Genomic DNA, 26506 nt, shown 5'->3' with positions numbered 1-26506 from the left:
ATTTTTATACAATATATCCCGATTATTCCATATATAATATCTGTGTGGAGAAAAATTGTGTTTATAAATTAAGGACCATGACAAGAAAACCTGCTGATGAAAAGCAGAAAGTTTCACTGGAATTTTGTCAATATTATAATTGCAAAACAACATGAAGTTAAGGCCACCAAAAGTAGAGAAGACATGTTGAGGAATAAAATTCCAGATAGAAGTGGGTCTTCTTAGGAATTGTTTTATCCAATTGATCTTAAAAGTATTATTTAAAGTAGTAAAGTCCAGAAAATTCAGTCCACCATTCTCATAAGTGTTCATTACAACAGTTTTCCTAATGTAATGGGTATGGTTCCTCCACAGAAAGTTGAAAAGCATCTGGTCTATCTCCTTGCTTATTTTACTGTCAAGATATAAAGATAGAGCGCCATATGTTAGTCTAGATATACCTCCAGCCTTTGTTATTAGGACTCTACCTTTTAAAGATAATTCCCTCTGTAGCCATTGATTTAGCTTCTTCTGGGTATTTTTAATAAGAGGGTTAAAATTTAGTAAGCCTCTAGACTTCTGATACTTTGTAATGGTTATGCCTAAATATGTAAGTTCTTCTTTTACTGGAATACCATAATATGAATGTGTCACATAATCTTTGACAGCTATGAGTTCACATTTATTAATGTTAAGATATAGACCAGATGCTTTGGAAAAGGATTGTATCACATTGATCGATATGGGAATTTGGTTAGCGTCTTTCAGAAAAAGTGTAATATCATTAGCCAGCTGGCTTATAATAATTTCTTTACCAGCTATGGAAATACCTTGTACAGGACTATTATTTAAAGAATTTTCAAGAAGTTGGGTGGTTAATAAAAACAGGTATGGGGAGATAGGACAACCTTGCCTAATTCCTCTCTAACTCAAATCTAGGTGAGGTGCCATATTTCAATTTGATAGAGCAGTTCCCATTTGCATAGAGAGTCTTAATAGACTTACAGAAAAAATCCCCAAAGCCAAGTCTCTCAAGGGAGTGGAAGAGAAACTGATGCTCTACTGTGTCAAATGCTTTATAAAAATCAAAAAATAATATGAAGCTATCCTCAGTTATTAGGTCTGAGTAGTCAAGTATGTCTAATACTAGTCTGACATTGTGTAACGGTCCTGACCTGTTTTATGTTGTTTTTGTATGTGTTTAGGTCAGGGCATGTGTTTTGGGTGGGCAGTCTATGTTATCTGTTTCTATGTTGGTTTTGGTTGCCTGGTATGGCTCTTAATTAGAGGCAGGTGTTTTGCGTTCTCCTCTAATTAAGAGTCATATTTAGGTAGGGTGTTCTCACTGTTTGTTTGTGGGTGATTGTCTCCTGTGTCTGTGTCGATGTTACACCATACGGGAATGTTTCGGTTTGTTCGTGCGTTTATGTAGTCTGTTCCTGTGTCAGCGTGCTTCGTGTATTTGTAAGTTCGTTTGTTCAGGTCTGTCTACATCGTTTTGTTATTTTGTTAGTTATATCAAGTATAGTTCGTTTTCGTCTTTGTCTGTTTTGTTTATTTAATAAATCATCATGTATTCACAACCCGCTGCGCCTTGGCTCGATCACTACTCCACCTCTTCTTATGAAGAGAGAGTGGAACGCCGTTACAGAATCACCCACCATTCCAGAGCCAAGCGGCGGAGTAAATGGAGTAAGGGACAGGAAAAGAAGGAGCAATGGACATGGGACGATATATTGGACGGAAAGGGTTGCTACACATGGGAGGAGATCCTGGCTGGTAGGGATCGCCTCCCATGGGAACAGCTGGAGGCACTGAGGAGTGCAGAGGCTACCGGAGAGAGGAACCGGAGCTATGAGGGAACGCGTCTGGCACGGAAGCCCAAAAAGCCCGTAAGTAACACCCAAAAATTTCTTGGGGGGGGGCTAAGAGGTAGTGGGCCAAGGGCAGGTAGGAGACCTGCGCCCACTTCCCAGGCTTACCGTGGAGAGCGGGAGTACGGGCAGGTGCCGTGTTACGCAGTAGAGCGCACGGTGTCTCCTGTACGAGTGCATAGCCCAGTGCGGGTTATTCCACCTCCCCGCACTGGTAGGGCTAGATTGGGTATTGAGCCAGGTGTCATGAGGCCGGCTCAACGCGTCTGGTCTCCAGTGCGTCTCCTCGGGCCGGCATACATGGCACCGGCCTTACGCATGGTTTCCCCGGTTCGCCTACATAGGCCGGTGCGGGTTATTCCACCTCCCCGCACTGGTCGGGCGACCGGGAGCATTCAACCAGGTAAGGTTGGGCAGGCTCAATGCTCAAGAGTGCCAGTACGCCTCCACGGTCCGGTATTTCCGGCGCCACCTCCCCGCCCCAGCCTAGTACCTACAGTGCCTACACTACGCACTAGGCTACCAGTGCGTCTCCTGAGCCCAGTTCCTCCTCCACGCACTCTCTCTGTAGTGCGTGTATCCAGTTCGGTGCCTCCAGTTCCGGCACCACGCACAAAGCCTCCTGTGCGTCTCCAGAGCCCTGAACACACTGTATCTTCTCCCCCTACTAATCCTGATGTGCTTGTCCTCAGCCCGGTGTCACCAGTGCCGGTACCTCGCATCAGGTATAGAGTGGGCTTTGAGAATACAGTGTGCCCTGTCCCTGCTCCCCGCACTAGTAGAAAGGTGCTTATCCTTAGCCCGGTGCCTCCAGTTCCGGCCGCACGCATCAGGTCTACAGTGCGCCGTATCCGGCCAGAGCCATCCGTCTCCCCAGCGCCATCTGAGCCATCCGTCTCCCCAGCGCCATCTGAGCCATCCGTCTCCCCAGCGCCGTCTGAGCCATCCGTCTGCCATGAGCCTGCAAAGCCGCCCGTCTGCCATGAGCCTGCAAAGCCGCCCGTCTGCCATGAGCCTACAGAGCCGCCCGCCAGACAGGAGCCGCTAGAGCCGCCCGCCAGACAGGAGCCGCTAGAGCCGCCCGCCAGACAGGAGCCGCTAGAGCCGCCCGCCAGACAGGATCCGCCAGAGCCGCCAACCAGACAGGATCTGCCAGAACCGCCAACCAGACAGGATCTGCCAGAGCCGCCAACCAGACAGGATCTGCCAGAGCCGCCAACCAGACAGGATCTGCCAGAGCCGCCAACCAGACAGGATCTGCCAGAGCCGCCAGCGAGCCATGAGCAGCCAGAGCCGTCAGAGAGCCATGAGCGTCGAGAGCCGTCAGCCCGCCATGAGCGTCGAGAGCCGTCAGCCCACCATGAGCGTCGAGAGCCGTCAGCCCGCCATGAGCGTCGAGAGCCGTCAGCCCGCCATGAGCGTCGAGAGCCGTCAGCCCGCCATGAGCGTCGAGAGCCGTCAGCCCGCCATGAGCGTCGAGAGCCGTCAGCCCGCCATGAGCGTCGAGAGCCGTCAGCCCGCCATGAGCGTCGAGAGCCGTCAGCCCGCCATGAGCGTCGAGAGCCGTCAGCCCGCCATGAGCGTCGAGAGCCGTCAGCCCGCCATGAGCGTCGAGAGCCGTCAGCCCGCCATGAGCGTCGAGAGCCGTCAGCCCGCCATGAGCGTCGAGAGCCGTCAGCCCGTCATGAGCGTCGAGAGCCGTCAGCCCGCCATGAGCGTCGAGAGCCGTCAGCCCGCCATGAGCGTCGAGAGCCGTCAGCCCGCCATGAGCGTCGAGAGCCGTCAGCCCGCCATGAGCGTCGAGAGCCGTCAGCCCGCCATGAGCGTCGAGAGCCGTCAGCCCGCCATGAGCGTCGAGAGCCGTCAGCCCGCCATGAGCGTCGAGAGCCGTCAGCCTGCCATGAGCGTCGAGAGCCGTCAGCCTGCATAGACCTGCCAGAGTCCCTCAGCCAGGATCTGCCAGAGTATATCAGCCGGGACCTGCCCCTTGTCCCGGTGTTGCCCCTTGTCCCGGTGCTGCCCCTTGTCCCGGTGCTGCCCCTTATCCCGGTGCTGCCCCTTATCCCGGTGCTGCCCCTTATCCCGGTGCTGCCCCTTATCCCGGTGCTGCCCCTTATCCCGGTGCTGCTCTTTATCCTGTAGCTGCCCCTTGTCCCGGTGCTGCCCCTTGTCCCGGTGCTGCCCCTTGTCCCGGTGCTGCCCCTTGTCCCGGTGCTGCCCCTTGTCCCGGTGCTGCCCCTTGTCCCGGTGCTGCCCCTTGTCCCGGTGCTGCCCCTTGTCCCGGTGCTGCCCCTTGTCCCGGTGCTGCCCCTTGTCCCGGTGCTGCCCCTTGTCCCGGTGCTGCCCCTTCTCCTGGTGCTGGCCGTTTATTTAGGGGATGTGAGTTTTAGGGTGGTCATTGGGAGGGGAAGACAGAAACGGGGAGTGACTATGGTGGTGTGGGGACAGCGTCCAGAGCCGGAGCCACCACCGTGGTCAACTGCCCACCCAGACCCTCCCCTGGACTTTGTGCTGGTGCGCCCGGCGTTCGCACCTTGAGGGGGGGGGTTCTGTAACGGTCCTGACCTGTTTTATGTTGTTTTTGTATGTGTTTAGGTCAGGGCATGTGTTTTGGGTGGGCAGTCTATGTTATCTGTTTCTATGTTGGTTTTGGTTGCCTGGTATGGCTCTTAATTAGAGGCAGGTGTTTTGCATTCTCCTCTAATTAAGAGTCATATTTAGGTAGGGTGTTCTCACTGTTTGTTTGTGGGTGATTGTCTCCTGTGTCTGTGTCGATGTTACACCATACGGGAATGTTTCGGTTTGTTCGTGCGTTTATGTAGTCTGTTCCTGTGTCAGCGTGCTTCGTGTATTTGTAAGTTCGTTTGTTCAGGTCTGTCTACATCGTTTTGTTATTTTGTTAGTTATATCAAGTATAGTTCGTTTTCGTCTTTGTCTGTTTTGTTTATTTAATAAATCATCATGTATTCACAACCCGCTGCGCCTTGGCTCGATCACTACTCCACCTCTTCTTATGAAGAGAGAGAGGAACGCCGTTACACATTGTTAGAAATATGTCTGTTCGTCATGAAGCCAGACTGTGTTTCATCAATGATTGCATCCAGGACTTCTTTAATTATTTTTGCAAGTAGTAAAGCTAATATCTTATAGTCATTATTAAGAAGACAAATTGGACGCCAGTTATCAATGAGCAGCACTTATTTTTTAGGCTTGGGTATCAGTGTTATTAACCCCTGACTCATTGTAGGAGGAAGAACATTGTTTTTAATACTCTCTAAAAATACTTCAAATAGGAAGGGAGCTACTTGTTCAGAAAATAATTTGTAAAATTCTGATGTAATTCCATCAACACCTGGTGATTTATTGTTCTTTAGATGTTTGATAGACTGTTTAGATTCTATATCACTGACAGAGTAAACATTATTCAGTGAGTTAAAAAAAAATCTGTGGATTCCTGACAGTACGTAAAGCTATACAATTTTCTGTAAAAATTGCTACAGTATTTAGCGATTAATTTTTGGTCATCTGTAATAACACCATCACTGTTTAATTTATGGATAGTGTTATTTTTAGAGTGAAATTTCTCAAGTCTAAAGAAATAAGATGAATTCTGTTCTCCCTCAATACATTTTTTCCTAGATCTAATAAAGGCTCCTTCTGCTTTTAATCTATATATATTATCCAGTTTATTTTGTAACTCAATTAGTTCCATCTTCTCCTCCCCCGAGAGGCCGGCTGGGGACCTCTGAGAAAGGGAAGTTATCTTAATGATCACCTTTTCCTCCTCAGCTCTTCAGGTCTTAGCAAGATTAGAAAATAAAGGAGAGCCGCACACTCTACCATATTTTCAAAAGTATTTGGATACCTCAAATTTAAAGAGCTCCCAGTTCTTGCAATAAGATTTTTCTTTACAAGCCCTTTCCCAAAAGTGTGAGAGCAGATCTTTAACCTCAAATTTAACTATATAATTATTTAATAATGAGCTATTTAGCTTCCAGTAGGATGCTCTGCCAAGGTTAGTATCAGGGGTAAATATTTTGATATCAATGTAAATGGCCCTATGGTCTGTGAGGGAGTAGTACAGATACTGTATTTGTAGTAACACAATCACTATCAATACATTTGGATATAAGCCAAAAATCTATTCTGGATTGTCTGGAACACACATACCTACTTGTTAACAAATTTACAAACAAAAAAAACTACTAGTGGCTCAGTTTGTTAAGTAACTGTTTCTCACACCGGAGACCCGAGTTCGTAAACGGGTCCTGACAGTAAGTGTATGTATGTCCCTTAAGGTCCTTGTGTAATTGTAATGTTATATTGTACCCCCTAGCTCGATTGTCCATTGTATATAATCTATATATACTTGTGTTCCCTCATGTACTTTCTGTATTGATTTGTTGTTAATAAAAAATAAAAAGGCATTCAGTTGTACAACTGACTAGGTATCCCCCTTTTCCCTTCACATGTCAAACTCTAGTGGCCGCGAAGGGTCAAAGTTAATCAACAAGGCTGCATTTTAGGCATGTGGGGGGAAAAAAACTATTAACACAGTTTGCTAAAAATATATAAACGACATTGATTTTAGCATTGGCAAATTGGCGTAGTCTCGTAGTGATGAGATAATAAAGCGTATGTCACGTTCCTGACCTGTTTCTGTTAGTTTTGTATGTGTTAGTTGGTCAGGACGTGAGTTTGGGTGGGCAGTCTATGTTTTCTGTTTCTATGTTTGTTTAAGGGTTGCCTGGTATGGCTCTCAATTAGAGGCAGGTGTTTGGCGTTTCCTCTAATTGAGAGTCATATTAAGGTAGGTGTTTTCACACTTTGTTGTGGGTGGTTGTCTCCTGTGTCAGTGTATGTCGTTGCGCCACATGGGACTGTTTTCGGTTTGTTTGTATGTTCGTTCGTTTTATGTAGGCATTTTCCTGTTCATGCGTTCTTCGTGTTTATGTAAGTTCGTCATCCAGGTCTGTCTACTCCGTTTGTTGTTTTGTTAGTTTATAGTGAAGTTCGTGTTTTCGTCTTTTCTTTAAATTATGTCAACTCAAGACGCTGCATTTTGGTTTAATCCCTGCTCCTCCTCTTCGGATGAAGAGGAGGAGGAAAACCGTTACAGCGTACCTAGATTCATAAACATATTTCAGGGAATTCTGAAATGTATTGGAATAAATGACCAAACTATAAAACTAGCTAGCCAGCTATAGCTAACTGTAGCTAGCTACCTGACATGAGTGCTAGCTATGTTAGCTTACTAGGTCAATCAATCAAGTTTATTTTATATAGCCCTTCGTACATCAGCTAATATCTCGAAGTGCTGTACAGAAACCCAGCCTAAAACCCCAAACAGCAAGCAATGCAGGTGTAGAAGCACATGAATAGTACACGAATAGCTTTAGGTTGGTTGTTTTTAAGCTCAACTTCAAGATTTTCACCAAGGACGTTGCCTCACCGAACATCACTCTTCCTGAGTCATCACTTTTTTGAGACCGTATACCACGGATATTACAAAACATTTATTTTTACTGTTCTAATTACGTTTGTAACAAGTTTATAATAGCAATAAGGCACCTCGGGGGTTTGTGGTATATGGCCAATATACCACGGCTAAGGGCTTTATCCAGGCACTCTGCGTTGCGTCGTGCTTAAGAACAGCCCTTTAGCCACGGTATATTGGCCATATACACCCCCCCCCCCCAGGTCTTATTGCTTAAATAAGCAAAACTAGGGCTAACAACTATAAACATTAAGAGCTTAGGCAAAGAAATTTAACAAGTGGTTTGGACAACAGTTAGTAAACTAGTAAGCTCCATGTGTAAACAAGAAGTGGAAATGGGGGGTTGTCACTGGACCAACAAAGGGATGGGGCACTTCACAAAAGCATACTATAGTCCTTCTCTAGACTAAGACCTCAGGGGACTAAAGTGTCTAAGGAATGGATCCAGAATGTCTCTCTGGAACTTCGGTGTTTGTCGACATCACCACAGCGTTTGTTTTTACTGACTTGTTCAATTCCAAAATAAAAAAACTCACAAAGTGAGTGTCTTCTCTCTTTGAAATGGAGGGCCACTGGGCTGTTGGGTTCAGCAAGTAAAATGGCCCTTCGGTGCTCACACATTCTAGTGCGTAACTAGATGTAAAATATAGATCAGGTGTCCGCAGGAGGCTGATTCTACCTAGGTGTTACCTAGAGCTGAGTCTGAGCATAGAACATGACAATGTTTTTAATGATGCTTAGTAGTTCTGGACTTTTGGGTATAGGTAGTGGCCATTTGGATAGGAGGTCTTGCTCTCTAGGGCTTGTGGGCTTGCTCAGTAGTTGTGCTCTAGGAACATCCAGGACCTCAGCGACTTTAGGTCACCCTTGTAGTAAAACAAATGTAATCAATGTAACGTTTCCAGATGACCAGGATCTCGAAAAAAAAGTGTTGGACATCTCATTTAGAATGTGAGATTTTTCATCACTAGGTGGAGACATTAACCATAGCACACCACACCCTGACTACCAACCTGTTTGGTCTACGACAGTCTCTCATTAGCACCACCAGTTGAAGAGAATTTTCTCCCTAATAGTCTCCCCCATGCCCTATATGAACTTGTCCATTCCCTTTGATTATTCTGAAGGCCAAGCTTTTAAATTTGTCTAATAAAACGACGTATTTTTAATGGTGAGCGAGCGTTGCGCATTTTCCTGTCCAATGAGACCTGCTACACTGGAAGCATAACTAGCAGAGTGCGAATCATTTTATTCTATTGCTGCGGGTCGAAATCTTATTCTGCTAACCCTCCGAAAACCGGACACAGGAATGTTCTTGCAACGTTCTAGTAGAACGTGTCTAGAACATGATCTTATATTTGTAGAACATAGCAACCGTGTTCTGTGTAGGTTGAGTGTGACGTTGATGGAATATTCTCACAACCCTCAGAAAACTGGACACAGGAATGTGCTTGCAACGTTCCAATGAAACGTGTCTAGAACATTAATATTGAATATTCTGAGAACATGGTAACCACGTAGAAATTATATTATTTAAATGTGAAACTGTGTGAGTCACCAATGCCCCGCAACCGTTCCCACATGCAGGGTGGGGGAGGCAGCCTACAATGAGGGGAAACATGAACTTCGACACTCAGGCCTAAACAACTCTAGGAGACATTGAAAAATGTTAGGAAAAAAATGTCAGGCGACATTCAACAATGCAGAAGATTATTATCGTAGTGTGCACGCCGTCGCTACTAGCGCTCCCACTGGTTGCCGTGGCGACGCACTGTGGTGGCGCGCTCGACAGTATGTGTGACGTGAAACCTGGGGCACTACGAGGAGCCTTCGACCACAAGTCTATCTGTTTACTCGTGACAGGTGCAGCATCTACAGTAGGCCTACCGGTATGCTAATTTATAGTGTATTTATTGTCTGTTGTCAAATAGGCCATGCACATTTCTAGCCAGGGTATCTGAGACACTATCGGGACAAACTAGCCTACAATTCACTAATTAGGTGAACTGAAAAATGTGCATGATTATAGAAAAGTTGGTTTGTATGAGTTCCATGAGTCTAGTAGATTGTGTAATGGAAGTCAATGACTGCTCAGTCATTTTGACAATGTGAAGGCCTACAGTCAGTAGAGTGGCATCAACTCAAGGTTTCACCTCTGCCTAATCATCTTTGAAATATGGGTATTCATGTGAATGTCCCTAGGCTAACCCCCAGAAAATGTGTTGCAAAATTTTGTACAAACCACTATCCCTTTTGTATGTTGATATGGTTGATAGATTTCCTGTCAACTACACCCACCTGCATCCTGGCCAAGACTGTGTACTTGTATACTAGGCTACAATTACACCAGAGCGAGAGGGAGAGAGAATAGCCTTGCTATTGAGAGAGGCTGCTGTAGGCAGACCTGGCTCTCAAAAGAAGACAGGCTATGTGCACACTACCCACAAAATGAGGTGGAAACTGAGCTGCATTTCCTAACCTCCTGCCAAATGTATGACCAAATTAGAGACACATATTTCCCTCAGATTACACAGATCCACAAAGAATTCAAAATGAAATCACATTTTGATAAACTCCCATATCTTTTGGGTGAAATACCAGTGTGCCATCACAGCAGCAGTTTACTGTTCATTTTATATTGTTTATTATACTTTTGTTTATTATCTAGTTTACTTGCTTTGGCATTATGTTTCCCATGTCAATAAAGCCCTTTGAATTGAATTGTTAGAGAGAGAGCGAGAGAAAGACAGAGAGAAAGACAGAGACAGAGAGACACCTGTAGGCATGCAGGCTGGTGCCACCTGTGTCCCAGCCTCTGTTTCCAATAGAACTAAAATCTTTGTTTCAACATCCATTCAAAACCAATAACCAACCACCTGAATAGGGTAGATGCATTTAACACCAATAACTGACCACCTGAATATGGTTGATTCATGTCAGCATAATAGACATGGGTTTCTACTGGTGACTCCCTCTGATAATCCAATGAGGCTTATATATGGCTGTTGAATACTGCTCTAAAATGTTAATCTTACTTTATTGTCCTCACTGTCTGATTTAATGTGTTTTTTTTTGTAGATTCTGAGGTGGTGTAAAAGCAGTTGAAAACCATGTTGTCCAACAGCAGTATCCAACTGTTTGATGTCCGCAATCCAGATGAGTTTGAGGCTGGACGTAATCCTAGCTCCACCACAATGTTCTGCCCCGCTGGGCACATACTGGTTGAACTAACATTGTTTCCATATTACATTGAACCAACGTGAAATACAGCAGATGTTGAATTGACGTCTGTGCCCAGTGGAGTGTGAGACACACACACACACCACATATATGTTTTGTGTTTGTTTGTTTACAGCGCTTTAACAGGTGTTACCATAGGGGTATGCTACAAAGCAGATTCAATTAGACAGCTAATTTCAATAAACAACCAGAAATAACTATAGATTTTCTGGTTCATTACGAAAACTAAACTTAGATATGTATTTTTGGTTGCTCAGTCAATTAGACCATGCCAATTTCAAGCTGATCTTTCTAAAATATAAAAAGTTATTTAAGAATATTTAGGCATGTTAGCTGGCTAACTCATTGATCCTGCTTTGTAGTATACCCCTCAGGGTTGAAATGTACTTGCTGTTGTTATGATTCATGTTGTCATGTATTTTTTAAACTGCTAGTTAGTTCAACCAGTGTGTGTCCAGTGGGACGGGACATTGTGGTGGAGCCAGGATTACGTCCAATCAATTTCCCATTTTGGGTCAATAAAGTGAACTACTACTAACAGTTCGGGTACTGCAGGAGGCTCTGAGGCTGAGCCCAGACCAGTTCAGAGTACGAGGCCCTCTTAATGAGGATCCCAGCATTGTGGTCTTCTGCCACAGGGGTCGCCGGAGTGCCACTGCACTTGACGTAATGTGGGCTCTGGGCTTTAGCAAGTAAAGACCATTTACAATCACCTTTCTGTCTGCTAGCATCCTAACCTGAGTGATGTACTCATACATATCAGTGTTGATACTACACTACGTTCATCTCCTGGTCATTCATCTCACCTAGAGCTCATCATTACAGTGGAAGATACAGTGACTGGGTCCAGCGTGAAGAGCAGTGAGGTGTACTGTACACTCTTAGAAAAAAAATGTGCTATATAGAACCTAAAAGAGTTCTTTGGTTGACCATTGAAGAACCCTTTTTGGTTCCAGGTAGAACCCTTTTGGGTTCCATGTAGGACCCTTTCCACAGGTGGTTTTACATGGAACCCAAAAGGGTTCTACATGGAACTGGTTCTACCTGAAACCAAAGAGGGTTCTCCTAAGGGATGGGCTACATCTAAGTTTACTCTCAAGCAACATTGGCAGCTGTTTTAAAGACTGACTGTCTGTAGTGAAGACATTGTGCCTTTGTAAACTTTTATAAATTCCATCCAACCTGTATACCCCAGGCCCAGACTACAAAGACTACAAAAACAGCCTGGATCAAATGTGAGTAATCTCATTACCATACAAACCCATCACATCTCTGCTAGAGGCCCTAAACAATTTATCAAACTTGGCCTATTGCAAATTATATCTCTCAGTCCTAAAGCTGGTATTACAAACAGTAAGATAGATAGTATGAGTTTAACAGAGACCTGGCTGAGACTTGATGAGTATGTGTCTCTAAATGAGGCATCTCCAATGGCTTTTTTAAACTCACAGACATCTGGTGAATCAGGTGGTGGGATAGCCATGATACATGAGCCTGGACACCGTTTAAAACCTACTGCTGCTACTGACTTGTACTCCTTTGAGGTACTCACTCGGAACTATACTATGCCAATGGCAAAATACTATTTGAATGATTGTATTATTGGCACTGTTTATAGACCACCTGGTCCTTATACTACGTTTTTGACAGAAATTGCAGATTTTTTTTATCAAGCCTTGTAATCCTATCTGACAAAATAGTATTTGTAGGTGATTTTAATGTACAAGTGGACAATAACAGTGATGCTCTGGGAATAGTGTTTTCCTCTCTTATAGAGTCTTTTGGCTTTGCTCAGAATGTATCCGTGCAAAGCCACGGGAAGTAGGGGTGCACCCCTTAATTTGTAAAAAAAATATATAAATATATTTCTTTAAATGTATTAACAACAGTATCTTGCAGGATTCATTAGTTGGAATTGTAAGAGTTGTTGCCCTGTCCCTTTCTCTGCGATCGTCGTTCTAATGGAATCCAGAAAGAACAAAACCCTGTCCTCAAACATTTACAGTGCCTTCGGAAAGTAGTCAGACCCCTTGACTTTTTCCACATTTTGTTACATAACAGCCTTATTCTAAAATATATATATTTTTAAATTATTCAGAAATCTACACACAATACCCCATAATGACAAAGCAAAAACAGGTTTTTATACATTTTGCAAATGTATAAAAAACAAAACCAGAAATACCTTATTTACATAAGTATTCAGCCATTTTGTGTGAGACTCGAAACAGGTGCATCCTGTTTCCATTGATCATCCTTGAGATGTTTATACAACTTGATTGGAGTCCACCTGTGGTAAATTCAATTGATTGTACGTGATAGGAAAAGACCCATAACATCCACATGAAATTAAATATTTTTCTTGATCAAATAACATAGAAAACAATCCTTTTTTTGTGCAGTATTAATTTACCATCCTTACAAACCACTTAATTTAAATGTACATTACTGTATTGAACATAGGATGGTCATCTAGGTTTGTACCTGTAGACTTTCCATCACCATGAAAGAAAACAATGTTCAATACAGTATTTGAGTACATTGAGACATCAAAGGGTTTGTGATGATGTGATGTGATGAGATGATGTGGCTCAGTTGGTAGAGCATGGCGCTTGCAATGCTAGGTTTTTGGGTTCAATTCTCACTGGGGACCAGTACAAAATCTATTACAATGTATGCACTCACTACTGTAAATTGCTCTGGAATATAATGTCTACTAAAATGTAAAATTAATGAATAGACCATTTTCAGTTATCACATAGAAACAACATGACGGATGATTTACTCTTACAACCGCCCTAGATACAGTGGCACCTATTAGAAAGAGAAAATGTACCCTAGAAAAGCTTGCCCCCTGGTACACTGACCATACCCGAGCCCTGAAGTGTGCCGCCAGAAAGCTAGAGCATAAATGGCATTCCTCCAAGCTTGAGGTATACCGGCTGCCATGGCAAGACAGCATCATCGAATACAAGCAAGCCCCAGCATGCGTCCTACTTCTCTAAATTAATAGATAACAAAAAGAACCCTAGATTTTTCTTCAGCACTGTAGCCAGCCTCACAGAGGAGCAGGCCCCAGCCTGCCCGAGCCAGCCTCACAGAGAAGCAGGCCCCAGCCTGCCCGAGCCAGCCTCACAGGGAAGCAGGCCCCAGCCTGCCCGAGCCAGCCTCACAGAGAAGCAGGCCCCAGCCTGCCCGAGCCAGCCTCACAGAGAAGCAGGCCCCAGCCTGCCCGAGCCAGCCTCACAGGGAAGCAGGCCCCAGCCTGCCCGAGCCAGCCTCACAGAGAAGCAGGACCCAGCCTGCCCGAGCCAGCCTCACAGGGAAACAGGCCCCAGCCTGCCCGAGCCAGCCTCACAGAGAAGCAGGCCCCTGCCTGCCCTGAGCCAGCCTCACAGAGAAGCAGGCCCCTGCCTGCCCTGAGCCAGCCTCACAGAGAAGCAGGCCCCAGATATCCCCATAAATCAAATCTAAACCAAACTTTATTTCAAGTGCATTTAGAATCTTTTTACATTATTACAACAATAAAAGGAAATAGAAAGCAAAAAAAGCCCGGCTAAAAAGGTGGGTTTTTAAAAGCGATTTAAAAACCTCAATGGTGTCAACCCCTTACCTGACAGGACAAGCTGTTCCACAACTGAGGTGCTTTAAAAGAGAACGAGGTCTGCCACTTTGTACGTTTCTTGTGACCAAGTAGTATTATTTCCGTCTTATCAGAGTTTAAAAGCAATAAGTTGTTTGCCATCCATTGGTTAATATCTGTGAAGCAAGACCCAAGGTGGGCTGACTGTAAAGCATTGTCTGGTTTAAAATATAAATACAATTGGGTATCATCAGCATAGCAATGAACGTGCATGTTGTAATAACAGATGACATTACCAGGGGGTAGCATGTACAAGAAAAATAAAAGGGATCCGAGCAAAGAACCTTGGGAACGCCACATTCAACCTTGGAAAGTTCAGATGAATTATTTCCCATCTGAACAAATTGATACCGCTCAGAGGTATGATTTAAAACAATTGAGAACCTGTCCTTGTAGACCAAGCAAGTCTTCTAGCCTCTTAGTGAGAATAGCATGATCAATCGTATCAAAGGCAGCTGTCACGTTCCTGACCTATTTATGTTAGTTTTTGTGTGTTAGTTGGTCAGGACGTGAGGTTGGGTGGGCATTCTATGTTATCTGTTTCTATGTTGGTTTCGGTTTGCCTGGTATGGCTCTTGATTAGAGGCAGGTGGTTTGCGTTTGCCTCTAATTAAGAGTCATATTTAGGTAGGGCATTCTCACTGTTTGTTTGTGGGTGATTGTCTCCTGTGTCCGTATGTTATGTTCGTACCACATGGGACTGTAGCGTTTGTTTGTTTCGTTTTCGTTTCGATGTCGTCTGTTTCCTGTACGTAAGTTTATGTTTAGTTATGTAAGTTTATGTTCAGGTCTCGTCAACGTCGTTTTGTTATTTTGTAGTTTTGAAAGTGTTTGTTTCGTTTCGTGTTTGCCATCATCGTTATTAAATAAAAGATGGCTTATTTCCCAAAGCCTGCGTTTTGGTCTTCAGATCCCTCTCTCCTCACCTCGTCCGAGGATGAGGAGAGCGTCACCCGTTACAGCAGCACCTAAATCTAAAAGAACAAGAATAGAGACATCATCACAGTCAGAGGACAGCAGGAGGTCATTTACTGCCTTGAAAAGTACAGTCTCAGTGCTGTGAAATGGTCTAAAACCGTCTTGATAGGTTTCAAATATACTGTGTGAATTTAAAATCGATGTCAGCTGCTGGGCTATGGCCTTCTCTAGTATCTTAGAAAGGAAGAGGAGGTTTGAGATCGGCCTATAGTTTTTTTGTTCATCTGGATCAAGTTTTGTAGTTTTTTTTTTAGATGTCTAATTACTGCCAATTTAAGAGATTCAGGAAGTATCCCCATTTGGAGAGATGTTTTTCAAATGTTAAGCATTGACCTGCTTTTTGGATATAGGGTCAAGTTGGCAGGTGGTATGCTTGGATGTACGCTACGGTACCAAGACGCAGGCCTCCTTACTGTCCCTAGAATTTCTAAGCAAACAGCTGGAGGCAGGGCTTTCTCCAATAGAGCTCCATTATTATGGAATGGTCTGCCTATCCATGTGAGAGACGCAGACCTTTAAGTCTTTATTGAAGACTCATCTCTTCAGTAGGTCCTATGATTGAGTGTAGTCTGGCCCAGGAGTGTGAAGGTGAACGGAAAGGCACTGGAGGGAGCAACGAACCACCCTTGCTGTCTCTGCCTGGCCGGTTGCCCTCTCTCCACTGGGATTCTCTGCCTCAAACCCTATTACAGGGGCTGAGTCACTGGCTTACTGGTGCTCTTCCATGCCGTCCCTAGGAGGGGTGCGTCACTTGAGTGGGTTGAGTCACTGACGTGATCTTCCTGTCCGGGTTGGCGCCCCCCCTTGGGTTTGTGCCGTGGCGGAGATCTTCCTGGGCTATACTCGGGCCTTGTCTCAGGATGGTAAGTTGGTGGTTGAAGATATCCCTCTAGTGGTGTGGGGGCTGTGCTTTGGCAAATTGGGTGGGGTTATATCCTTTTCTGTTTGGTCCTGTCCGGGGGTATCGTCGGACGGGGCCACAGTGTCTCTCGACCCCTCCTGTCTCAGCCTCCAGTATTTATGCTGCAATAGTTTGTGTTGGGGGCCTAGGGTCATTCTGTTATATCTGGAGTATTTCTCCTGTCTTATCCGGTGTCCTGTGTGAATTTAAGTATGCTCTCTCTAATTCTCTCTCTTTCCCTCTTTCTTTCTCTCTCTCTCTCTGAGGAGCTGAGCCCTAGGACCATGCCTTAGGACTACCTGGCCTGATGACTCCTTGCTGACCCCAGTCCACCTGGTCGAGCTGCTGCTCCAGTTTCAACTGTTCTGCCTGCGGCTATGGAACCCTGACCTGTTCATTGAACGTGCTACCTGTCCCAGACCTGCTGTTTTCAACTCTCTAGAGACAGCAGGAGCGGTAGAGATACTCTGAATGATCGGCTATGAAAAGCCAACTGACATTTACTCCTGAGGTGCTGACCTGTTGCACCCTCGACAACCACTGTGACTATTATTATTTGACCCTGTTGGTCATCTATGAACATTTGAACATCTTGGCCATGTTCTGTTATAATCTCCACCTGGCACAGCGATAAGAGGACTGGCCACCCCTCATAGCCTGGTTCCTCTCTAGGTGTCTTCCTAGGTTCTGGCCTTTCTAGGGAGTTTTTCCTAGCCACCGTGCTTCTACACCTGCATTACTTGCTGTTTGGGATTTTAGGCTGGGTTGCTGTACAGCACTTTGTGACAACAGCTGATGTAAGAAGGGCTTTATAAATACATTTGATTGATTGACAGCCAAAGAACCATTTTTTTCTAATAGTGTAGTGTGACTGTTTAAATTATGCTGCAGGGCCATTCTGTGCGTTTGAGAGACATTGAATTCCTTTTTATTACAAAACACAAGATATTTAGGATGCAGAGCCGGCACAATAAGACTGGTTTTACAATGACCAAATCTAACATTAAATCTTTACTTCAAAATAGGGGAGATGCTAAACTGGAAATTGTCCCAAACCAAATATTTAACTGCTTTTGTGTCAGTAAGTGTGTATACAGTATATTGTGTCTTTATCAATACATGTCTTTGTTTGTATTTTATTCTGTTTGTATGAGAGTGCAGTATTCTCTAGCTCTTCCTCAAGGCAGAGGAGGCAGTAGCTGGAATTCTGGGGAGGCGAAGCACTGTAACGTTCAAGTAATCCATTTCCCCGTTCTCCTCCTCCTCCTCACTGTTACTCCTCTGTGGTGGGGGAGCATTGTCCTGGCTTTTCTGGAGGATGGAGGGGGGGTTTTGTGGAAGTCCCCCTGGATGAACTGCCACATGAACAGGGTCCTGCACTGGTCTTCTACACCTCTGTGAATATGGGAACGTTCCATTAAACACTTTGGAGAGAAATGGGGTTGTATAGCAGCTTGGCGTCACAACATGTATCAATCGCAGCCACCAAGCTACACTGCAGTTCCGATTATAGCCACCTAAGGGCATTAGAGAATTATCTCTAGCCCTCTCTCAGAACCATTGAAATAACTATGAAGTGAGAGAGGAGTTATGGGTAGATGTGAGAGTCTCACCTGACAGAGCAACAGTGCTGTTATGGTCCCTCCCAGCACCAGCACTCCCAGAATCCCACTCGCAATGGACACAATCATTATGAGAGGAGATTCACTGAAGGCTGACAAAACAGGAGGGAACTAGTTAGAAATGTCTTATCTTTTCTACATCCTTGTTCAGATTATTACAATAGCTGATGTATAAGTTAGTGTGAGAGTTCAAAAAGCAAGCACGCGCGTGGTGGCTATGGGTGTCATCTTGGTGACTAGGTGCTTCTATGGCAGAACAACTTGGCGTAGAATAGAAATATGTGAGGTACATGTCAGCCTGGTTTGGAGTTGGTGAAGGTGGGCCGTACCTGTTTGTGGGTCCTCACTAAGATACAAAAAAAGGTGACATTTCAGAGACCCAAGTGGGAAGGTTGTGAGAGAACAGCAGTACGGCCCAGCGTCATTCCTCTGTGTCCCTAGTAACATGAATCCACGCATCGTCACAGCAGAGACACGGTCGATATAGTCCTGCTCCACGACAACTGGGTTGTTTGTGTTAGAAACCAGAATCCTACGGCCATCACACCCTCCAATCCTCCACTCAACCTGGGACACATTCCCGTCTCCAGACGGCTCACAGGACAGAGTCACAGGATGACCAATCTTTGCTGTGATGTTACCAGAAGTTCTTACCCTGCTGTCTGCAAAACAACCTGGAGGGGATGGGGGGGGGGTCTTATTTTGGGATGATCTTACATCATCATGAAAACTTTGGCACACATTTCTAACTTTGTTCTCTATAATTATGTAAAATTAGAGATACAGTGCATTTGGAAAGTATTGCGACCCCTTCCCCTTTTGACATTTTGTTACGTTACAGACTTATTCTTAAATGGATCAAATTAAAAAAACAATCTACACACAATACCCCATAATGACAAAGTGAGAACATGTATTTAGATTTTTTTTCAAATGTATTAAATCTAAAAACAGATACCTTATGTTTCCATTGATCATCCTTTATGTTTCTACAACTTAACTGGAGTCCACCTATGGTAAATTCAATTGATGGACATGATTTGGAAAGGCACACATCTTCTATATAAGTTGACAGTGCATGTTAGAGCAAAGACCAAGCCATGAGGTTGAAGGAATTGTCCGTAGAGCTCCAAGACAGAATTGTGTCAAGGCACAGATCTGGGGAAGGGTAGCAAAATTTCTGCAGCATTGAATTTCCCCTACAACACAGTGGCCTCCATCATTCTTAAATGGAAATCTGCTCCAGAGCACTCAGGACCTCAGACTGGGGTGAATGTTCACCTTCCAACACGACAATGACCCTAAGCACACAGCTTAGTCATACTTTGGAGGCGCGCACACCACCCACCGCTTCCGAGTATATTACTCACTAATGTCCAGTCCCTAGATAACAACGTTGACGAAATCTCCAGAGAGACATCAGGGATTGTATGATTTATATGATCTTGTTTGATATTGTACATTTAATTGTTTAATTATCGGTGTTTGTTTTTCCGTTTGCCTTTTCGTATTACAGTAAATGCAGTACTTACACTGGAATTCCCCTCAAAAGACAAATAAATATTGCAAATATATATTGCACAAGCTAGTTCAACTCTTGCCGTTTCAACTCTTGCTGTTTCACGCAAACTTGTCTCTCTCGGGATATGCTGTCAGAGTCGGTACAGCCACCGAGATTCTCAGTGCATCGCGCCGACAGGAATAAACATCTCTCTGGGGATAAGAAGGGGGGGGGGGGGGGGGGGGTGTATGTTTCATGATCAACGACTCATTGTGTAATTGTAACAACATACAGGAACTCAAGCCATTTTGTTCACCTGACCTATAATTCCTCACAATCAAATGCCGACTGTATTATCTCCCAAGAGAATTCTCTTCGGTTATTGTCACAGCCGTGTATAAGCCCCCTCAAGCCGATACCACAACGGCCCTCATGTAACTTCACTGGACTTTATGCAAACTGGAAACCATATATCCTGAGGCTGCATTTATTTTAGCTGGGAATTTTTAAAAAGCAAATTTGAGAAAAAGCCTATCTAAATTCTATCAGCATATATTGCTTTATCCTATGAATACTGCTCCCCTTACCCAAACAAATCTAGTCTACAGTATATTAAAGGCCTGGCATAAAATATTATGCATTTTATAAATTTCAGATTTAATTTAAATCATAAATATGTTGCCATCTCTTGTACCCCCTTTTGTACCCCACACACTCAAATGATTGGCATCTTACCATTCAAACAATGAATCCTGATCTAGGATAACTTTTCAAAGCACTCGCACTGGAAAAACACTGGACCACTGATACTATAACTTCCACGATGCATACAAGGCCCTTTACACCCTCATTTCGGCAAATCTGACCACAACTCCATTTTGCTCCTCCCTTTCTATAGGCAGAAACTCAAACAGGAAGTACCCGTGCTAAGGACTATTCAAAGCTGGTCTGACCAATCGGAATCCACGTTTCAAGATAATTTTGATCACCAGGACTGGGATATGTTCCAGGTAGCCTCAGAGAATAATATTGATAGACACGCTGATTCGGTGATTGAGTTTATAAGGAGGTGTATAGGAGATTTTGTACCCACTGTGACTATTAAAACCTACCCTAACTAGAAACCGTGGATAAATGGCAGTATTCGCGCAAAACTGAAAGCACGTACCACTGTTTTTAACCATGTAGACTGGGAATATGGCAGAATACAAACAGAGTAGTCATTCCCTCCGCAAGGCAATCAAACAAGCAAAATGTCAGTATAGAGACAAAGTGGAGTCGCAATTCAACGGCTCAGACACAAGATGTATGTGGCAGGGTCTACAGACAATCACGGACTACAAAAGGAAAACCAGCCATGTCACGGACACTGACGTCTTGCTTCCAAACAAACTAAACACCTTCTTTGCCCACTTTGAGGATAATACAGTGCCATCAACACGGCCCGCTACCAAGGACTGTGGGCTCTCCTTCTCCGTGTCCAACGTAAGTAAGACATTTAAACGTGTTAAACCTCGCAAGGCTGCCGGCCCAGATGGCATCCCAAGCCGCGTCCTCAGAGCATACTCAGACCAGGCTGTTGTGTTTACAGACATATTCAATCTATCCCTATCCCAGTCTGCTGTCCCCACATGCTTCAAGATGGCCACCATTGTTCCTGTACCCAAGAATGCAAAGGTAACTGAACTAACTGACTATTGCCCCGTAGCACTCACTTCTGTCATCATGAAGTGCTTTGAGAGACTAGTCAAGGATCATATCACCTCCACCTTTCCTGTCACCCTAGACTCGCTTCAAATTGCTTACCGCCCCAATAGGTCTACAGACGTTGCAATCGCCATCATACTGCACACTGCCCTATCCCATCTGGACAAGAGGAATACTTATGTAAGAATGCTGTTCATTAACTATAGCTCAGCATTCAACACCATAGTACACTCCAAGCTTATCATTAAGCTTGAGGCCCTGGGTCTCAATCCCACCCTGTGCAATTGGGTTCTGCACTTCCTGACGGGCTGCCCCCAGGTGGGGAAGGTAGGAAACAACATCTCCACTTCGCTGATACTCAACATTGGGGCCCCACAAGGATGCGTGTTCAGCCCCCTCCTGTACTCCCTGTTCACCCGTGACTGCGTTGCCATGATGATTGAATTGGAGGGAAGGCATGCATGGCCACGCAGTCATGGGTGAACAGGGAGTACAGGAGGGGGCTGAACACGCATCCTTGTGGGGCCCCAATGTTGAGTATCAGCGAAGTGGAGATGTTGTTTCCTACCTTCCCCACCTACCTTCCCTCCAATTCAATCATCAAGTTTGCAGACGACACAACAGTACTAGGCTTGATTATCAACAACGAGACAGCCTACAGGGAGGAGGTGAGGGCACTCGGAATGTGGTGTCAGGAAAATAACCTCCCACTCAACTTCAACAAAACAAATGAGATGATTGTGGACTTCAGGAAACAGCAGAGGGAGCACCCCCGTATCCACATCGATGGGCAAAGAGTGGAGAAAGTGGAAAGTTCGTACATATCACTGACAAACTGAAATGGTCCACCCACACAGACAGTGTGGTGAAGAAAGCGCAAAAGCAACTCTTCAACCTCAGAAAGCTGAAAAATGTGGCTTGTCACCTAAAACACTCACAAACTTTTACAGATGCACAATTGAGAGCATCCCGTCGGAAATCCTGTCGGGCTGCACTGCCCACAACCGCAGGGCTCTCCAGAGGGTGATGCGGTCTGCACAACGCATCCCCGGGGGCAAACTACCTGCTCTCCAGGACACCTACAGCACCCGATGTCACTGGAAGGCTAAAAAGATCAAGGACAACAACCAACCGAGCCACTGCCTGTTCACCCAGCTACCATCCAGAAGGTGAGATCAGTACAGCTGCATCAAAGCTGGGACCTAGAGACTGAAAATCAGCTTCTACAGTTGATGTCGGAAGTTTACATACACCTTAGCCAAATACATTTAAACTCAGTTTTTCACAATTCCTGACATTTAATCCTTGTAAAAATGCCCTGTCTTAGGTCAGTTAGGATCACCACTTTATTTTAAGAATGTGAAATGTCAGAATAATAGTAGAGAGAAGGATTTATTTAAACTTTTATTTATTTCATCACATTCCCAGTGGGTCAGAAATTTACATACACTCAATTAGTATTTGTTAGCATTGCCTATAAATTGTTTAACTTGGGTCAAACGTTTCGGGTAGCCTTCCACAAGCTTCCCACAATAAATTGGGTGAATTTTGGCCCATTCCTCCTGACAGAGCTGGTGTAACTGAGTCAGGTTTGTAGACCTCCTTGCTCACACACACTTTTTCAGTTCTGCCCACAAATGTTCTATGGGATTGAGGTCAGGGCTTTGTGATGGCCACTCCAATATCTTGACTTTGTTGTCCTTAAGCCATTTTGCCACAACTTTGGAAGTATGTTTGGGGTCATTGTCTATTTTGAAGACCCATTTGCAACCAAGCTTTAACTTCCTGACTGATGTCTTGTGATGTTGCTTCAATATATCCACATCATTTTCCTCCCTCATGATTCCATCTATTTTGTGAAGTGCACCAGTCCCTCCTGCAGCAAAGCACCCACACAACATGATGCTTCCACCCCCATGCTTGACGGTTGGGATGGTGTTCTTCAGCTTGCAAGCACCCCCATTTTTCCATCAAACATAACGATGGTCATTATGGCCAAACAGTTCTATTTTTGTTTCATCAGACCAGAGACTGTGGTCTGTTTCATCAGACCACAGTCTGGCTTTTTTAATGGCGGTTTTGGAGCAGTGGCTTCTTCCTTGCTGAGCGGCCTTTCAGGTTATGTCGATATAGGACTCGTTTTACTGTGGATATAGATACTTTTGTACCTGTTTCCTCCAGCATCTTCACAAGGTCCTTTGCTGTTGTTCTGGGACTGATTTGCACTTCAGGAGACAGAACGCATCTCCTTCCTGAGTGGTATGACAGCTGCGTGGTCCATTGTGTTTATACTTGCGTACTATTGATTGTACAGATGAATGTGGTACCTTCAGGCGTTTGGAAATTCATCCCAAGGATGAACCAAACTAGTGGAGGTCTACAATTTTTTTTCTGTAGTCTTGGCTGATTTCTTTTTATTTTCCCATGATGTCAAGCAAAGAGGCACTTAGTTTGAAGGTAGGCCTTGAAATACATCCACAGGTACACCTCCAATTTACTTGAATGACGTCAATTAGCCTATCAGAAGCTTCTAAAGCCATGACATAATTTTCTGGAATTTTCCAAGCTGTTTAAAGGCACATTCAACTTAGTATATGTAAACTTCTGACACACTGGAATTGTGATATAGTGAATTATAAGTGAAATAATATGTCTGTAAATAATTGTTGGAAAAATTGCTTGTGTCAACAAAGTAGATGTCCTAACCGACTTGCCAAAACTATAGTTTGTTAAAACTTCTCTAGGGTAGGGGGCAGCATTTTCACGTTTGGATGAAAAGCATACCCAAATTCAACTGCCAGCTACTCATCCCCAGGAGATAAGATATGCATATTATTAGTAGATCTGGATATAAAACACTCTGAAGTTTATAAAACTGTTTAAATCATGTCTGTGAGTATAACAGAACTTATTTAGCAGGCGAAACCCCGAGGACAAACTATTCAGATATTTTTTTTGAGGTCACTGTCTTTTCAATGAGATTTCATTGGGAAACCAGATTTCTAAGCAAATTGCTTGCAGTTCCTACGGCTTCCACTGAATGTCAACAGTCTTGAGAAATAGGTTGAGGTTATTCCTTTGTGTAATGAAGAAATACGGTCATCTTGAAGTCGAGTCACTCCAGGTGTCGTGTTTGATTGAAGTGCATGTCCAAAAGGCATGCTACATTTAGTTTTAATCCTGTATTGAACACAGATCATCCCGTCTTCAATTTTATCGATTATTAACGTTAAAAAATACCTAAAGTTATATTACAAAAGTAGTTTGACATTTTTTGGCAAAGTTTACAGGTAACCTTTGAGATATTTTGTCCTCATGTTTGAGCAGGTTGGAACCTGTGTTTTTCTGGATCAAATAAATGCACATTTTGGATATATCGATGGAATTAATCGAACAAAAGGACCATTTGTGATGTTTATGGGACATATTGGAGTGCCAACAACAGAAGCTCGTCAAAGGTAAGGCATGAATTATATTTTTCTTTCTGCGTTTTGTGTCGCGCCTGCAGGAAATATGCTTCTCTCTCTTTGTGAACGTGCTATACTCAGATAATAGCATCGTATGCTTTCGCCGAAAAGCCTATTTGAATTCTGACATGTTGGCTGGATTCACAACCAGTGTAGCTTTAATTTGGTATCTTTCATGTGTGATTTAATGAAAGTTTGATTTTATAGTAACTTTCATAGTAATTAATATTAATTTGGCGCTCTGCATTTTCTCAGGCTTTTTGCCAAGTGATAACGTAGCGTCCTGCCTAAACTCAGATTTTTGGATATAAATATGAACTTTACCGAACAAAAAATACATGTATTGTGTAACATGAAGTCCTATTAGTGTCATCTGATGAAGATTATCAAAGGTTAGTGATTAATTTTATCTCTATTTCTATTATTTGTTACTGCTCTCTTTAGCTGGAAAAATGGCTGTCTTTTTCTGTGACTTGGCTCATACCTAACATAATCGTTTGGTGTGCTTTCTTCGTAAAACCTTTTTGAAATCGGACACTTTGGCTGGATTTACAACAAGTGTAGCTTTAAAATGGTGTAAAATACTTGTATGCTTGAGGAATTTAAATTATGGGATTTCTGTTGGTTTGAATTTGGCGCCCTACAGTTTCACTGGCTGTTGACGAGGTGGGGCGCTACCGTCCCACATACCCTAGAGAGGTTAACAAGAAATTTGTGGAGTGGTTGAAAAATGAGTTTTAATGACTCCAACCTAAGTGTATGTCAACTTCCGACTTCAACTGTATATACTGTATTCTATACTATCTATTGCATCTCAGTCTATGCCGCTCTGACATTGCTCATCCATATGTTTATATTCATATATTCTTATTCCATTCCTTTACTTAGATTTGTGTGTATTAGGTATTAGTTGTGGAATTGTTAGATATTACTTGTTAGATATTGCTGCACTGTCGGAACTAGAAGCACAAGCATTTCGCTACACTCGCAATAACATCTGCTAACCATGTGTATGTGACCAATAAAATTTGATTTGAAGATAACGCAGGAGTGGCTTTGGGAGAAGTCTCTGAATGTCCCAGCCAGAGCCCGGACTTGAACACGATCTAACATCTCTGGAGAGACATGAAAATAGCTGTGCAGCAACGCTCCCCATCCAACCTGACAGAGCTTGAGAGGATCTGCAGAGAAGAATGGGAGAAACTCCCCAAATACAGGTGTGCCAAGCTTGTCGTGGCATACCCAAGAAGACTTGAGGCTGTAATCAATGCCACAGATGCTTCAACAAAGTACTGAGTAAAGGGTCTGATTACTTATGTAAATGTGATATTTACGTTTTTTTATAATACATTTTCTAACATTTCTAAAAAAAAACTGTTTTAGCGTTGTCATTATGGGGTATTGTATGTAGATTGATGAGGATTAATAAACATGTATTTAATCTGGTTTAGAATAAGGCCGTAACGTAACAAAATGTGGAAAAAATGAAGGGATCTGAATGCTGTACATTTTTTGTTAAAGTAGAGTATTGAATTTGTCCTGTCATTTCAGCTCTGGTCGACAATAGTTTGTTCCTAATTGCTGTACATGTTTGTACTATGCAGTGACCCTGTTGATAATCAGTTGTGATCTTCCACAGTCTTAGTTGCGTGGTATTCATGATTAATTTACAACAAGTCCTCTTCTTTTCTTTATAGAATTATCACCAATACTAATTAGCTCAGAAATGTAGGCATATTCGTACACAGAGAGAACCAGTCAGAATAGATTTGTCAGGACCTATACTCTATACCTTATCAGAACAAAATGTCTAATAACACATTTATTAACACAGTCTCTCTCCAGTGGGAACTTGGGTCTCTTACCAGAACAGAGGAGCAGGAGGACCAGTGGTGCTGAGGACCAGTAGTGGACAAGCAGACACTCTTTAGTACTGACACTCATGATGGGAAATACAGCAATGTTGGGGGGGATGGAGAACATCTCTGAGCTTTATGAAATGACAGGAAATGACAGATTCAACGCCAGAGAGTGAGAAGGGTCCAACAAGAAACACAGATGGCACACCAAGAAATACAATCAGTGTGTGTGTGTGTG

At 43.8% G+C, this 26506-nt stretch overlaps 1 protein-coding gene and 1 long non-coding RNA gene across 2 annotated transcripts in view; one reads left to right on the top strand and one right to left on the bottom strand.

Moving 5' to 3' along the window:
* The window catches only part of LOC129863393 (uncharacterized), a 20835-nt gene extending 2146 nt beyond the window's left edge, over nucleotides 1–18689 (top strand). The window contains exon 2 of the long non-coding RNA XR_008760958.1: nucleotides 16382–18689. This is a non-coding gene — a long non-coding RNA (uncharacterized LOC129863393). The remainder of the gene's footprint in view (nucleotides 1–16381) is intronic.
* LOC129863389 (uncharacterized) lies at nucleotides 17047–26506 on the bottom strand. Its single transcript, XM_055935344.1, has 4 exons — nucleotides 26275–26506; nucleotides 18064–18408; nucleotides 17726–17826; nucleotides 17047–17507 (listed from the first exon to the last, which is right to left on the bottom strand). Exons 1-4 carry the CDS (start codon nucleotides 26390–26392, stop codon nucleotides 17280–17282), a joined length of 792 nt encoding a protein of 263 aa, XP_055791319.1. The 5' UTR covers nucleotides 26393–26506; the 3' UTR covers nucleotides 17047–17279.

The sequence above is a fragment of the Salvelinus fontinalis genome, chromosome 10, assembly GCF_029448725.1.
Source record: "Salvelinus fontinalis isolate EN_2023a chromosome 10, ASM2944872v1, whole genome shotgun sequence".
NCBI lineage: Eukaryota > Metazoa > Chordata > Actinopteri > Salmoniformes > Salmonidae > Salvelinus > Salvelinus fontinalis.
Note: the sequence above shows the minus strand (reverse complement) of the source record. Positions and strands in the feature narration are given on the sequence as shown.

Coding starts and splice junctions, on each gene's coding strand:
- LOC129863389 (XM_055935344.1), bottom strand. CDS start 26,392: ATGTTCTCCATCCCCCCCAACATTGCTGTATTTCCCATCATGAGTGTC. Junction 18,409..26,274: donor CCTCCTGCTCCTCTGTTCTG/GTAAGAGACCCA, acceptor CATCCCCTCCAG/GTTGTTTTGCAGACAGCAGG. Junction 17,827..18,063: donor TAGTGAGGACCCACAAACAG/GTACGGCCCACC, acceptor CTGTTTTGTCAG/CCTTCAGTGAATCTCCTCTC.